At 31.8% G+C, this 16,988-nt stretch overlaps 1 protein-coding gene across 2 annotated transcripts; it reads right to left on the bottom strand.

The window, feature by feature from the left end:
* Positions 1 to 645: 645 nt before the first annotated feature.
* On the bottom strand, positions 646 to 16,604 carry LOC124364640 (myoneurin-like). Of its 2 annotated transcripts, none has more exons than XM_046820263.1 (2): positions 16,428 to 16,604; positions 646 to 4,154 (listed from the first exon to the last, which is right to left on the bottom strand). In XM_046820263.1, exon 2 carries the CDS (start codon positions 4,106 to 4,108, stop codon positions 848 to 850), a length of 3,261 nt encoding a protein of 1,086 aa, XP_046676219.1. In that variant the 5' UTR covers positions 4,109 to 4,154; positions 16,428 to 16,604; the 3' UTR covers positions 646 to 847. The 2 variants fall into 2 exon arrangements, with proteins under 2 accessions (XP_046676219.1, XP_046676220.1); XM_046820264.1 differs by lacking the exon at positions 16,428 to 16,604 and adding an exon at positions 13,573 to 13,676.
* Between the last annotated feature and the right edge of the window lie 384 nt (positions 16,605 to 16,988).

The following is a 16,988-nucleotide window of genomic DNA, read 5'->3' as shown; positions in this document are numbered from 1 at the left end:
TAATAGCTGTTGTGTCATCAGCAAATAATATTAAATCTTTGGTAATAGATCTAGGAAGATCGTTTATAAAAATTAAAAAGAAAAGAGGACCCAAGATAGAACCTTGTGGCACTCCCACACTATTACTTTTCCAATTTGAATACACTTTATTGTAGTTCTCTTGAATAACTGTTCTTTGTTTCCTTTTTGTTAGGTAAGACTTTAGAAGGGACAAACAATTTCCACCAATGCCATAGTCATGTAGCTTTAACAGTAAGACCGAATGATCTACACAATCAAACGCCTTAGACAGATCACAGAAAATACCGGCTGTATTCCGTGACCCGTCCAGACCATGTAATATGCTGTTTGTAAATTCTGTCAAAGCTGATTGAGTATTCATGTTTTTTCTGAACCCGAATTGTTTATCGTAAAAGAGTTTGTTTTTTTTTCAAAGTAATCAACTAATCTAGAGTGAATAATCTTTTCAAATATCTTTGAGAAATTGCTTAGAACTGAAATAGGTCGATAATTATTTAAATCTAACTTCGAGCCCTTTTTAAAAACTGGAGTAACTTGAGAATACTTTAATCTATCAGGAAAAATCCCTTCATTTAAACATTTATTGATTATTTGTGTCAATGGTTCTGAAATGATATCATAATACGTACAGATTTTTAAAATAAACTATAATTAAGTAGACTATATCACTACAACATAAAATATGCCTACTGTAAATATTAGTATACATACTTTACATGTTTATATCAATGTGGACATTTTTATCAATGAGTTAATCTCCTGAGATTTTAACCAAACAGTCACCACCACATGTAATTAAAATACTTTTCAAATTCCAAATCTATTTTCAATCCTTTTTAACAAATTCCCCTGTACATTCATTTAATAAAGTATCACACTTCTCATCTATTGGTTGCCAATCATCATCACTGCTTCTTTCTAGGCCCAGCTGAGAAGAAAAGTTATCAATTTCTGTTGAAAACTGTTCAAGGTCTTCACAATGTAATGAGTCATCATAGTCATACACCAACATTTCAGCATTGGAAAATAATCCACGATTCGCATCTTTGTCGAGTACATTCCATGAAATCTCACCAGTTTCCTCATTTAGATAAACATGTTCATTTCCCCTGGCTTGATTTTCCTGTTGGTAGTTGGAAAATTGTCCAATACAAAATTCCCCAGTAAGTTCATTTAGAAATGTTTCGTTACCACTGTCAGCCATAAAGTTTGCAGATGCTCTTATAAATTCTTCATTCAGAAATTCGGTATCATCATCTGAATGATCAGAACGAGTTTCAAGTGTGTCTGGATTGAGCTGTTCATTAAACAAATGGAGAGGACTTTCACATTCACGTCTATTAGGATTAAAGTAAATAACTGACAAATCACCTGTGCCTTCATTCAAAAATAAAGCCGTCTCATCGTCATCTATAGAAGTCAGTGTTCCAGTATTTTCATCTAATTTTAGCTCATCAGAATACTTTAGAGGTTGCATGCCAAAACTGACCAAATTCAGTTCACCTGTGGTTTCATTTAGAACCCATGTAGAGCAAAAACCATTGTCTAAACAGTTCCATGATAGTAAATTGTCTGGATCATCAAATTCAACTACATTTGTTTGAGGAGTCTGTGGATTAGATAATAAGTCATCTGTGTCATCAACAAAATCAAACACAGGAAGACCATTTGTAGCCTCATCTAATAACAACGTCTGGAAAGAATCATTAAAGTCTAAAGGTGGAGTTATTGTTTTGTTAACAGAGTCCTTATCATTTGCTTTTTCTTTCTCAATTAAATGTACTTTCATAAAGTTGTTTCTGGTCAATAACTCTCCAGTTGCTTCATTTAGCCAACTACCATCAAATGTTTCTATAAAATCTGACCCAATCTTTAAATTTTCAACACTTTGTTTAGATTCTTTGTCAACCACAATACGTATATTTTGCATTACATCTGTGTCAGGATAAACACAACTGACTGATCTTGAAATCTCTGTGTTATCATATTGTTGGATATCCGTGGAAAAATCAACTTGGATGCTTTGAAATGATGTTCTAACTTTGGGATACACCACTTCATTATGATTTTCCAGTGAAGGTGAACTATCATTTTTACTTTCATTTATGTTTGAAGTATGCGACAGATCAGGAACTTTTTCATAAAGTTGAGGACTGGCAATAAATTCTTTTTTAGCTGATATAATTTCATCCGTTTGTTTTGAAATGGGTACTTCATATAATTGTGGATGATTTGAAACAAAATTATTACTTGTATCATCTATTTCATTTTGGTTAGTTGCATAATTAGTCTTATTGGTATTTACTAATATTTCACTATTGACATTATTCACATTAAATGCATCCAGAATGGATTCTTCACTTGTAGAAACTAGTTGAACTGGTATTAATACACCCATTACATTCTTTGATACATCAATAATTTCTTTTAATTGCCTTTGTTCTTTAGATTTATCTTTCTGTCCTTTCCAATTTTTCTCATCTTCTTCAGATGGTGTACAGTTATGATGTTTCTTTAAGTGTTGTCTCAATAGATCCGTTCTTTTAGTTACATATTTACAATTTGAGCAGCTGTATTCTGGTACATTTGTATATTTCAGTTCAATATGTCTTAGTAAATTTTTCTTTTTTGTAAAACCTTTGCCACATATTTGGCAATGAAATTTCTTCTTGATTTCACAATTTTTTGTATCACTGCCTTGTACTGATTGAATATTACTCGTACAATCTGATAAAAGACAAGTTGCTGTATCTTGAGTGTTTTTTACTTGATGTTGCATTATGTGATTATTAAAAACTTTTAGATCACTAGTCACATAATCACACTCATTGCATAAATAATTTTTATTGTGTGCCTTAAAATGTACCATTAAACTATTGCTCCTTCTAAAAGTCTTATGACAAATTTCACAAACGAATTGTTTGTTTTCACAATGGGTTCTCATATGTACCTTATGGTTCTCCCAATGGCGATTTCTTTTATTGCACACTTGACACAAGTAAGGTTTTGAATTAACATGATCCTTCAAATGCTCCATCAAACTGTTTACATTTTTTGTTTGTGTGTTGCATACAGGACACAATGTTCCATAATGACTTTTGCTCTCCATGTGTCTCAACATAAGTTTCACAGAAGTTGATGAAGATGTACATATTTCACAAACCATTTTACGTTTTTTCCTATGTTTTACATCATTTGATGGAATTCCTTTACTGCCAATACAACAATTACAATCACATCCTGAACTAATAAGTTCTTTGGAAGTTGCTTCTGTTTTGTTTGTATAATTATGATCGATAGCTATAATTTCAATTTCACCTTTATTTTCACCATTTATAGACATCAATGTTTTGTTACATTTAGATCCTCTATTGGGATTTATACACTGTTTAGTTACTTCAGTTGCAGGTGTTTTTGTATTCTTTATTAGGTTTTTGCCCGAGTCTACGGTTACAAGTGGAATTTCTTTTTCTGATGAATTGTTTTGTTGAACATCTGAAGATATTAACGATTTGTTTGTGTTATAATTTGTTACTGGTATAGATGGTGATACAGGCACATATTTTCTGTTATCACAATTATCACTGGTTTTATCTAAACTATCATTATTTTCTTCAACAACAGACGAGTATGGTTTAGTTTCCTTAAATTGACATTTTTTGTAAAAGTACTGTTCACATAATGGTAAAAGATCAATTACCTTTAGAATATGAACAATTTCACAAAAATGTTGACAATGCCCTTGCATTACAACTAACTCTCTTAGGTACATGAAATCAATTATTGTTGTAACACAAGTAACACACAATCTTACAGTTTCATTTAGTACAGTGTCTAAGTCAATAACTAGAGGCTTTTTACAGCACCAATGATTTTCCCATGTAGATTCTATGCCAAAGTTTAACTGGAAGCACTGAGCAAAGTAAGAACTACAGGAAGCTAACACACATGCGTGTCCCCAGATGCTAGATCCTTGAATATTCAGTTGAACATCACACAGAGTTCCTGTGTTTTTCTGCTCAAACAGGCCTTTCAACAGTTTTCTTTGTTCCAGGTTTCTGGTATCTTCTTTCCCAGATAATGCCATTGTGGACAAGCTTTACAATTTAGACTAAACATTCACCAAACTTTATCTGAAACAAATAAACAAGATTACATCAATTCATGGTCTAGAGTGTCAACACTATTGCATATAACAGATTCATACTACCTATAGATAATTCGACAGTGCTGAATTGGAAACATTTTGATATTACAAAAGATACCACTTTAAGTCAAGAATCAAGAAGTTTATTGCAACAAAACATTCACAGATTTTTACAACTTCAGATGTTGTGTGAAACAGGTTGCTTGTCAATAATAAATACTAAATCTGTAATACAATTACATCAGAATAAAACTTACATTACACTAAAAATATTACAAACATTAAAAACATGTGATCGTAAAGACTGTCGTGTAAAAACTCAGTTATGCTATAGTAAGCTTTACTAATTAGTAGACTTTTAACTGAGTTCTTAAAACAAGACATTTTTAAGCTGTTTTAAATGAGGAGGAAGCTTAATTATAAAAATTTAGTTCCCATATAACTTGGTGAACTTTCAAAAAATGTTAATTTGTGTACAGGAAATTGCAGTCTATCTTTAAAAACGGGTGTTATACTGGTGCTCATGTTGCTTTATATTTCCTGAATTTAGACGATTATGAATAAAAATTAAACAACTATAAATATACAATGATGGAATTGTCAATATTTCTAAATCTGTAAATATTTTTTTACATGAGGTTCTTATATTCAAAAATAGCATGGTTCTTATGTATCTCTTTTGAATTTCGAGGACAAGAGATAATGCCAGAGCAGCTGCCCCATATTTGTATTCCATACTGTGCTAGTGAATAAAAGCAAAAATAATAAACTATAAGCCTAGTCTTAATGTCTACCAACTCCCTTAATGTAAACATTTGGTAGCAAGCTGAACTCAGTTTTTTGTTTAAGACATCTATGTATGGTCTCCAGGACAAATTTTATCAATAAGGAGCCCCCAAAAATTTACTAAAATCTACAGCAGTCAGAGTTGTATTCCTGAAATTTATCTGAAAATTTTGACAGGGTCTTGCTTTGCAAATGTTTGGAATTTTACAATTTGAGTTTTATCACTATTTAGTACAAGCCCATTATATGTAAACCATTTTTCTAAATCTATGAGCGAATTAACAATTTCTGATTTAATATGTTGTCCTCGGTTACATTTTACTAGGGATGTAGTATCATCTGCATACAATATCAAATTATTTTTAACATTAAAAGGCAGATCATTTATAAAAATAATAAATAATAAAAGGACCCAAAATAGATCCTTGTGGTACACCACTACATATGTTTTGCCCATGATGATGTATGTTTTATGCCATTTATTGTTGAGTAATATTCTTTGCTTCCTATCAGTAAGGAATGATTGGAACCATTCCAAAGGCTTACCTAAGATTCCATAAAATTTAAGTTTACTTACAAGTAATGAGTGATTTACACAGTCAAAGGCCTTGGATAGGTCACAGAAAATACCAGCAGTATCCTGCGACCATCCAAGGCCTCTAGAAATCTGCTCAATCATTTCAGATGCTGCCTCAATAGTGCTGTGGCCAGAGCGAAAGCCATACTGATTTTTTACAGAGGAAACCATTGTTTTCTAAATATGTACATAATTGCTTGTGGGCTATCTTTTCAAAGACTTTTTGATATGCTAGGTAATATTGACACTGGCCTGTAGTTGTTAGGGTCTTGCCTTTCCCCTTTTTTAAAAACTGGTATTACATCTGCATATTTAAGTTGCGAGGGAAATTGACCGCACATGAAAGAGTGGTTAACAATTAAAGCCAGAGGTTGTGAGATGTAAAGCGCAGAAGCCTTCAGCACTTGCACTGGGATCTCATCCCACGCAACGGATTTTGTGTTCCTCAGACTCATTATTACTCTATGAACTTCTTGTGCACTAACATTTTTAAAGACAAATGAGGCTTGCTTATTATAATTAAAGTTACTTAAAAGTTGAAATCGCAGAGTTGATCTGTGGGTTTGCACTAATTTTATAAGTAGTATTTACAAACATAATATTGAGGTGATGAGCAATGTGCTTTAGTGTCTACACAAATTTCATCTTTTATTTTGAGTCTTGTACAGTCCTTGTTTTTTTAGTTCGTACTAATACCTAACTCTGACTTCACTACATGCCACACAGCTTTACTTTTGTTTTTGGAATCACTGATATATTACAGTTATACATTCTTTTAGCAGCAGTACAAACTTTTTTAAAAATGTGTTTGTAATCTTTTACATACTGAATAAAATTTACATCATTGCTAGATTTTGCTATTTTATGTAGTTCCCCTTTTTTTCTTACTTGACTCGATTATACCATTTGTAATCAATCTCTTGTTTTTTAAAATATTTTTAGATCCACATTTAGCTTTGACAGATTTATAAGGGAAAGAAGATTCAAAACATGTCTTAAAACTGCTAAGAAAACTATTGAAATTTTCCTGTACAGTGCTTAATTGACAAACATTCCATGATGTATTACTAATACAGTCAACCATACCAGCAATATTCTGAGCCTGTAAATATCCTTTTTCTAGTGGAACCTTTTTTGTGCTGTAAAATCATTCTTACAATCAACTGATATTAATAAGGCTCTATGGTCAGATAAACCTAGCTCAATATTTAATAGTTTACTTTGCTTAACTCTATTATTGGTAATAATGTTGTCTATACATGACATAGTTTCTTTTAGTTACTCTAGTTGGCATTTTAAAATTGTAAGTATACCCATATGAAATCAGTAAATTTAAAAACCTATTTCGTAAATTGTAATCTCTGCATGACTCCAAAATATCAATATTAAAGTCTGATGTTTATAAACCTGGTTTCTTTTAGATTCTCTTTTTAGTGCCTTAAATTAGTTTTTCAAGTTTAATCAAAAAGCCATCTACATTGGACTTATTTGTGTTATGATAAATTGAAATAACAAGTTGGGCTCTCATTAGGGATTGCTATACAACTCTCAAAAACGAAATCTTCTTTGAGAGAAACAATCAAATCATTTCTTTCAATAAACTGTGTACCTTTTTTAACTAAAATACAGGAACCTCCTCTAGTACTACTTACCCTAATATAATGAGAAGCCAATACAAAACATTCAAAAGTATTCAAATTTGATAGCTGAGAGCTGTTCAACCCAGTGCTCATTGAGACTAATGACTTTAATGGGAAATTTATTTACAAACATTTGTAATTCTGTTAACTTTTGTAAAGGACAGAAGACCTTGAACATTATAATGAAGTAACCAGTTATTTCTATTAACAAAAGTATTTTCTAATATGTCTAAGTTATCAATATAATTCTCATAATCATCTACATTGTACATTTTGTCTAAAACCAACTTCAACTCTGTAATACTATTAAAAATAATTTTATTACTATCGCTACTAAGTGAGAGATATATCTAAATTAAAGAAAAGATTCATAATTATGATTTTTATCATTCACTTCTACCTAAAAATGGTAGTTTAATTCTTGTATTGGAGGTGCCTCTTCCACTGATAATGAAGATTTTTCCAGTCAGTATGGAATTAACCAGTTTAAATATTACAAAAGCATTGTTCAGAGTGATACATTAATTCTAGTGGTGTGGACAAGAACTCCTGGGTTCTTACTATGTTCTTACTTCTTATTATACCTATTGATATAATAGTGACTTTAGTGGTGGTGTTATGCTTTACTGTTTAATTTTGTTCTAAATTCGCCAATACTTGAAAGTACTATTAATTCTGTATCTGGGATTCAAGATTGGAACATTCTCGACAATCAATTTCCATTGTATAAGCTAAGTTTATTTTAATTTACATAAAGTTCAATATTGCCTAAGAAACTAAACTCTCTGATAAATATATCAAAACATTTTTTATTTTAAAAAGTAAGTAAATCTTAGAACAAGAAAGTTGTTTTGACAGATGAAAAAGAGGTTTAAACGTAATTTAACAGAAGAGGATTTGTTTTGAAGATAAGGACTGGACTGGAACTTTCCAGTGATAACATGTAGTTTTGTTAATTATTGACTAGCCTAGTTCATTGAGTGAAATGGCATTTTATCTCAGTCCCTAGAAAACAACTGATACCTCAGTTGGTAGAGCTCTGAGCTGCAAACTTGGAGATGCCTCTGATTCAAATCATATGCTGAGAATTCATCTTTATGCTTCCTTGAAAATTATATTAAAATACAATTCAGTATTTTAGGGAAACTGATGTGGAAAGTATTATTAATTTTTAGTGTCTGATGTAGGTTGAACTTTCATTTTCAAGACATTTGCTAAACATTATTTCACTACTTTGCAACCTTAAGTGATGACTACTATTAAATATATAATAGAAAATTGAGCTAGCGTTTTCATCACCTACAAGCCGTACATCATCTTATAAATAATAACAGCACATTTGTTATTAATTAATTATAGAAAAAAAGGTTTAAATTTCCTTGTGGAATCTGTGAGACTGGAGTTAAATACCAAGGAATACAATGGAACAGCACTTGAAAAAATAGTATCGCTCAAAATGCTTAACATGGACTTTTCAAAAATTCAAAAATCTCACAAACAAAGACATACAATCATGGATATGTGATACTTGTAAATCTAATGACAATACAGCAAATATTGTAAACCTGAAAACAAAAATCAAAGACCTGAAATTAGTGGAAGACTTAAACCTAAATTACTAGCTGTAGAACTAGGAAATGCATTATTAAATGAGAATAACCACCTCAAACAACAGCTGCATGAAACTAAACAAGAAAAATCCCAACATTAACTTGAACTCGAAGACAATCTCAATATAGTTAAGAGGTAGTGAAAAACCTCAAAGATGAAAATGAGAACTTGTACAATGGATTATCATCTCTCTGAAATAAACTTGAACAAGAGCGAGCACTAAATGAAGACATCACTAAACAAGCAGAGGACAGACATGACCACATACTCGGATCAAATAAAGGAGCTGTCCTCTGTAAACAAGGCCTTAAAGGACAAAATATAACACCTGGAAGTAACAATTAAGGAGACAAACAAGGAGTCCGACAAGCTCAAGTATAGCCAAAAAGTCCTGAAAAAACAAGCAGAACTATATCTAAAATATATATATAGATATATCTATATGTGGTGTCCAGATCATTTTCTCATCAATTGTCAGGTCTAGGAACTTAACATTTGTCTCTCCATTTGTACTTCTGATATAACTTCGACTTTAGATGTTCACCTCCCAAATGCTATATGGCTGGTGTTATTTGGGTTTGCAACCAAATCATTGCTATTGCAGTACTGGTATGTCATATATATATATAATTGGTATTACAGACGATTGGTATTACAGAAGATATATATATATATATATATATATATATATATTCTGTAATACCAATCGTCTTCAATACTCTTCCAAGTATTTTAAAGTTTAAACAAAAACAGAATATCCAGTGCTCATGTTTTAATTTTCGAGTTCTTAGAACTCTTCATCAGAAACACACTGAATTAATAAAACATACCAACAGAACCCAAACCAAGAATTAAAAACATAACCAAAACAAAATTTTAACCGAAATAAATATATATATATATATATTTTTTTTTTAAAGCAATAATTATATGTTACAATTCATCTACATGTAGAATTATAATATGTATGTTTTGTTTTAAAACAAACATGGCCAGATCGTTAAAATAATTAATTAAAATTACATAAATTATTTAAAATATCATAATATTAATTACGAATTACAACAATTTAACAGTTGATAAAATATCTATATATTAAATAACATTAACAAAATAAAATACTATAATAACAACCAAAGTCAATAAACGACCTTAAAAACACAAAATACAATACATTAATTCATCAACAACAATAACAGGATACTAAATACCTTCAACACTGAACAAAATCAACTTAGTCTTGCAAAAGTTCAAACTCGCTGTAGTAAGTTTTACTTATCAGAAGACGTTTTACTACATTTTTAAAACCAGACATTGTGAGCTTCTAAAACAAGTAAGGTTCTTTAACCCTTTTAGGGTCAAGAGTCTTATATAGGTTCAAGCAAGATTGGTGGTGAAACTCCAAGACCCTATATATAGGCTCAAGCTAAGTTGGTGGTGAAACCCCACGGGCCTCTTTATATATATATATATATATATATATATATATATATATATATATATATATATATATGTAGAAAAAGAGGCCAACATATTAATATTGATGAACTATATTTCGCATTACGCTTCTTCAGGTCAAAACAACATAACGAAACACATAAAAATAATCAAAAACATTATCATGTAAACAGATAAATAAATTAATAAGCATAATATTCTTGAAATGGTAAACATATGTTCAGACTGGTGGGTGTAAAGATGTGATGAGTGGTCCAGATGATTCAAATTTATCGAAGATTTAATCCATAGGGGAATTTAGATTTTGGTTATACTAATATATACAGGGTTGTACATAAAGTCCTGCACTGGTATAATATTTTCTAAACGATAACAGATAAATGAACAAGATTTGGTACATCAATACTACACCTAAAAATCTACTTTTTGAAGGAACTATCAGTTTTCTGTAATATTCATGGGGACGTCCCGCAAGGAGTCGGAAGGAAATCTTAAATAGGAGCATAGGTCAATATGCACATCATTTTAAAGGGCTTATCTAGCAGAGTTTAATGCCGCAAACCGCACTCAAAAAGATTGATCCAGTACAAAATGGCGGCTGTTCAAAGGTTTTACTTGGTTACATTTCATTAGTAGCCATAACCCCGGTAAAGCAAAACTGCAACCAAACGAATACTGCAGATAAATACTACATTATGATTGTCAGTTGTACAGAAGTGAATTATGACGTAGGTTATCCTCAAGGGTTACAAATTTGGTCCTAATATATTGGTAACAGTGTTTAAATAGGCTCTTACGTCAATGCCGTAGTGTGGGGGTGCTCCGTCCTGTTGAAACCAGATATTCTGGTAATGTTCTCCAAACATGTTTCGAAGTGCTGGTGTAATTTCATTTTCTATCAAACGTTAATATGATATTGCACTTAAATTTCCTTCAATAAAGAAAGCCTACCAACTGGGTACCTATCACACCAAGCCAGACAATTCACCTTTAGTGAATACTGCGTATGTGCTTCCCGCATCCAGTGAGATTTTCGCTACTCTAGTACGTAACGGCAATTGTGCCTGTTTACACTTCCATTCAGCATAAATGAAACAATCGTCTGAAAACACAATATTGTTTGCATCAATTTCGTTCAATCTATTTTGGCCATCATAGTTTCACAACAATTCTATAGGTCGATCGAAATCAACTTCGTTCAACGTTTATGCACCAAATGAAACTTTATAAGGCTTAAAGGATTAGACCCATTTCAGAATCTTTTTTAACAGACGTAACAGAGATGTCATGAGTTTTGTGTTGAGAATACGTAGGGACCTCTACGTATTCTCAATAAATGAGTGCAATACTCTAAAGAGTTGCCTTCAGTTGTCGCAGTAGCGGGGCCTTCCTGTCCTTATGACGATCGGAAAGTTCACTTCCTGTTTCATAAAGCGTTATTCTCCCTACAGTTGTTCTAGAAATTGGCTGCCTCTCGTGAAAGTAGTCATGAAAATAAATGGCATGCTTCCTCGTGTGATCGTCCGTTGTTTTCCCCCAACCAACCATCATAAGAAGTGTTATACGTTCACGTTCGTCAAGCAACATAGTGTAGTTGAAGAAACTACAAGCAATACGACAAACTCTTTTGTACTAAAGTGCACTGATAGAAAGGTTGGACAGCACTACTAAAACGTTTGAAGAAAACTAGAATAGCCTACTATGAATAGACTGGCTAATTGGAAAGTCCAAACTGCGGACCCAAAGATAAGAGCTTTTTAATTGTTAATTGTTATCAGGTTTTCCCCGTTATCAATATATTAGGACCATATTTGTACCCCTTGAGGATAACCTACGTCATAATTCACTTCTGTACAACTGACAATCATAATGTAGTATTTATCTGCAGTATTCGTTTGGTTGCAGTTTTGCTTTACCGGGGTTATGGCTACTAATGAAATGTAACCAAGTAAAACCATTTGAACAGCCGCCATTTTGTACTGGATCAATCTTTTTGAGTGCGGTTTGCGGCATTAAAACTCTGCTAGATAAGCCCTTTAAAATGATGTGTGCATATTGACCTATGCTTCCTATTTAAGATTTCCTTCCGACTCCTTGCGGGACGTCCCCATGATATTACAGAAAACTGATAGTTCCTTCAAAAAGTAGATTTTTAGGTGTAGTATTGATGTACCAAATCTTGTTCATTTATCTGTTATCGTTTAGAAAATATTATACCAGTGCAGGACTTTATGTACACCCTGTATAATATATATATATATATATATATATATATATATATATATATATATATATATATATATGTGTGCTCAAGCTAAGTTAGTTGGTGGTGAAACCCCAAGGGTCTATATACTTACTGGTGGTGAATATCCAAGAGCCAGCATACAGACTTGTGCAAAGTCGAACGTCAAGCACTAAAAGCCTTTATTTAGGCTCTCAACATTTTTATACAGTATACATATCCCTTTTGTTGATCAATATCAATAAAATTAGTACTGATTAATGCAGAATTATATTTGCTTTAAGAATACTGTATATAACATAACTTTTTATGTTTATGAAATTCTTATAATAGTTTAAATGTTTAGTTGAGTTACATTTTGCATAAGGCAGTGGCATTTAAGGTTAGATGATAACCACCTGCAGCCATTAGAGCTGTTGCTGTAATCTTATCTTCTCTTATTTACTTAGCCTATACTTATACGCTTCTAAAAAGTGTTGTTTACTGTAAACTTTCTTTTATTTAAGAGAAAACACTTAGGTGTTGTTTTTTTCTACTTAAGTTAAAGATTTATAACACAAAAGTTTGATTATATTTTGATCTTGATCAATAAAAAAATTAAGTTGATTTCTCATTTTATATACAATGTATTAATTTAGCAAGTAGCATTGAATTGACATTCATATTATATTCAAACAAAATTATAATGTACACCAGAATGTTATTTCTAACGACATATTTGCGTTTTCATGGTAAAAGTTAGTCTTGTACTTTGTTTACTAATAAATACATAAATTTGTAAATTTTTAGTATTATTTTACCAATTTTACACAGATCTTTCTATTAATTAAATATATTATAATGTGATATAAAGATTTAAAGTACAAATTTTTTCAGATATTTTTAGAGCTATAAATTTACAAAATAATAAAATAAATGAATAAAAATATCTACTTTTAAATGTGTAAATGTTTTTTTTTAAGGTCAAAAATTATCAATTCCATTACATACATATAATTGTTCTCTTATTAACAACGGAAACATTTAACCAAAATCATTATTTTATCATAAAAGTTAGCAAAATAAGACGATTTATGTCTGAGTGTCATACCTAATAAAATTGCTCCGGCGCTAATGTGACGTACCAAGCAGCTAAGCCGCAGTGCCTGACTAAACACCCCGCACCTGTAACTTCTCCGGTGTTATGTGATGCCACCTATCCTATATTATTGGCGCTAAACAGGTAAAATGATCAGATAACTTATTGTATAATATAATTTTAGTTGTATAATTTGGCAAATTTTTAAATTTTGGAACGAGTGTTATACAGATGTTCATGTTGAATGATAATGAGTTCTGAATTTAGGCAACCAAGAATAAAAATTAAACAATTATACATATACAATGATGGAATGGCTCAAATTTCCAGGTCTAAAGATGTTTTTTGCACTAAGCCCTTGTGTTCACAGATTATATGATACACTTTAAAACAATCTCAAATGAATGTAGAACTTCTACCAGTGATTTAAATATTCTTTTAGGAAAAGAACCTGACTCTGCAGTTAGTACTGTAGACCTTCGAACCTCCCTTACTTATTTTCTGTTTCTTCCTACATGTTTTCCAATATTTTGAGCGTGTTTTAAGACACAACATGTTTTAGTTCAATACACTTCATAGAAAATGTATTCGTTAGAACTATAGACTCGTTAGAATTATCCCTGTATAAGCTTCCTGGTGATTGGTGGTACAGTGGTGTTACTGTAATCTTTATACACTCTGACCCGATCAACTCCTTTTATTTGCTCAGACGTACTATAAAATAGTGATTTTAGGACCTAATATTAGAACATTTTCGTGTCCTATTAAAAAGGAAATAATCTCCTGTCGGTCAAAACGTAAACACTTAACATGCCCGAGAAAACACTCAGACACACAAAATTCACTATGATTCGTCGAACCAGTGGATGGTTGATCCATGATTGTCACGCACTCACTCGATCCAACCTACAATACACGATACCTTGTGAAGCACTGACTTCTGCCCCAGAGTGCTCAGATAACAGATACGCTATCAGTCCCAGCCGCAGATAATATTTACAGATATCCAGACACAGCACACAAATAGGACATTAAAACATTAAAAACTTAACTATTTATAAATTTACCCCTTAAAACCATGTTATTTATCATTTGCACCTACTAAAACCATATATATATTTTTGTTCAGGAGGATGATCAGAATACGTTGATGACGTCAAATTCGTGATTTGTCAGGTCGGCCCTTAACATTAAAATTTCCCTTATTTGCACCCCATAAAACCTTATATTGTTTTGTTCTGTAGGACGATTCCAATAAGTTAACGTACCAGTAAGATTAAACGCCGGGGCGGCAAATCACGAATTTGACGTTACCAACGTATTCTGCTCACCCTCCTGAACAAAAAATATATATAGTACTAGAGGGTGCAAATGACAAAGAACATGATTTTAGGGGGTATATTGATAAGTGGTTAAGTTCCTAATGTTTTAATGTTCAGTTTGTGTGCTGTGTCTGGATAATCTGTTTACTTGAATATTATCTGCGGCCGGGACTGATAGCAGCCTGATAACGTACCTGTTATCTGAGTTCTCCGGGGCATGGGTCAGTTCTACACAAGATATCGTGTTCAGTAGGTCGGATTGAGTGAGCGCGTTTACAATGATGAATCAACCATCCACTAGTTCAACCAACCCTAGTGAATTGTGTGTGTCGGAGTGTTTCGTAGGGCATGTAAAGAGTTTACGTTTTAACCGAAACGAAATTCTCTTTTTTAATTGAACATGGAATTTTTAAAAATGAGTGTATGTGTTCGTCGTGCGGTCGAGTGGTGTTTTTAAACCGGGAGACTTTGTCGTTTCGTTGTGATAGACCACTTTTTTTGTTGCTGCTGTTTAGCTATATCCGCCAACACACTAATGGTAAGTGTTCTCTGTTAATATCCATCTATATATTTGAGTTTTTCATGATTTATTTAGTTTTTTAACTTTACATAATTGCCTTTGCATTACATTTCAATTTATATTTTTGATCAGCCCCTCTAGAATTTTATATTTTACTGATAGGTACTATCTCGAGGGATGTTTTTCTTTTATTGACATCAGCGGGGGGCAGCACCAAAGAAGCCCGCGCTGATGGCCGGAGGCACTCGTAATTAATTTTTTTCTCGAAATTAAGAAAAAACATTATTAATTTTGATCAAAATTCTGCTCATTTCTGTATTATTTTTCATTTACGTTTGCAAAGATGGCGGCGCAACCGATGATGTCATCACGAGGTTCAATCATTGGCCACAAAAGGTCACGTGACGCTAGACGTGGATGTAGAACATGGAGATATTACTGAAAAGTTATTTAATTTTTCATTTTCTAGAACTTCGTTATTTCTCATTTCCACCCCATCAAACCTTATACTTTTTTGTTCTATATGACGATTCCAATAAGTTTATAACGCAAAACTCCTATTTTGCTGCTCCAGCTGTTACTTTAACAATTACCTAGTATTGCCCAATAGACTATTATTCTTTATACCTATTGCATGATAGAGAACACTGTGGCAGTAGTTTATTTTAATAAACATCACAAATAGCCTATGTGGGTGTACTGTGTGGGTAGAATAAATTTGCAGTGGGTACTCTATATTCGTGGGTTGCAAATTCTAAAGGCTCCAGTACATAAATACACATGTCCCATCAGAGTAGTGTTGGGTATCATTTTTTATACACATGGCATGGAATTTGCTAAGATAAGTTTCTGATCATTGTTTCAGAAAGATTTATGAGAAGTGACTGTTGTAAACTACTACTGAATTAAAATACCACTAGCTAGAAAGGACCACCTTTGACAAAGGAAAAGTAACCTAAGTTTTTTGACATTTTTATAAAACCAAAAGTGTTATGGTATTAAAATAAATTATTTATGTGTCTTACCTGTTTTTGTAATCTATACAAATTTATCAAGTGTCTTTTAGGGCTATTACATAACAGTAAAAATTTTAATGATTGGGAAAACTTGGTTATTAAAAATCGAACAATCAAATTAACTGTACCTTAAATATTCCGATCTAACATTCACATTATCAAATTATTAGGCTTTAACCTCAACTCAAAACCCATCCGTAATGTAAACAAACATTACTCTATGCGTATTGAAAAGCTTGTATTCTATACATAAAGCTTTAAAGCGTTACGTAGTTTTACCTTTTTTTAATCAGATGTTTTTGTAAGATTGTAAGGACCAATGCTTTATGTGATCATTTTGTTCTCATTTAACATTTTCATCTTATATTCTTGTTATTAATTTTAGATTGATATTGTTAATACCTATATATTGTTGTTTATGTTGGCTTAGTTATGTTTGTTATGTTATTTGTAAATTTGTGACAAATATTATTACAAGTATGTACAATCATTTTGTAATCGTTTTTGAACAAATAATGTCAACCAATAGAAGAACATATAAATAAATAAGGCTGTTCCAAACTAACTTAA

The sequence above is a fragment of the Homalodisca vitripennis genome, chromosome 6 (genome assembly GCF_021130785.1).
Source record: "Homalodisca vitripennis isolate AUS2020 chromosome 6, UT_GWSS_2.1, whole genome shotgun sequence".
NCBI classification, from domain to species: Eukaryota; Metazoa; Arthropoda; class Insecta; order Hemiptera; family Cicadellidae; genus Homalodisca; species Homalodisca vitripennis.
Note: the sequence above shows the minus strand (reverse complement) of the source record. Positions and strands in the feature narration are given on the sequence as shown.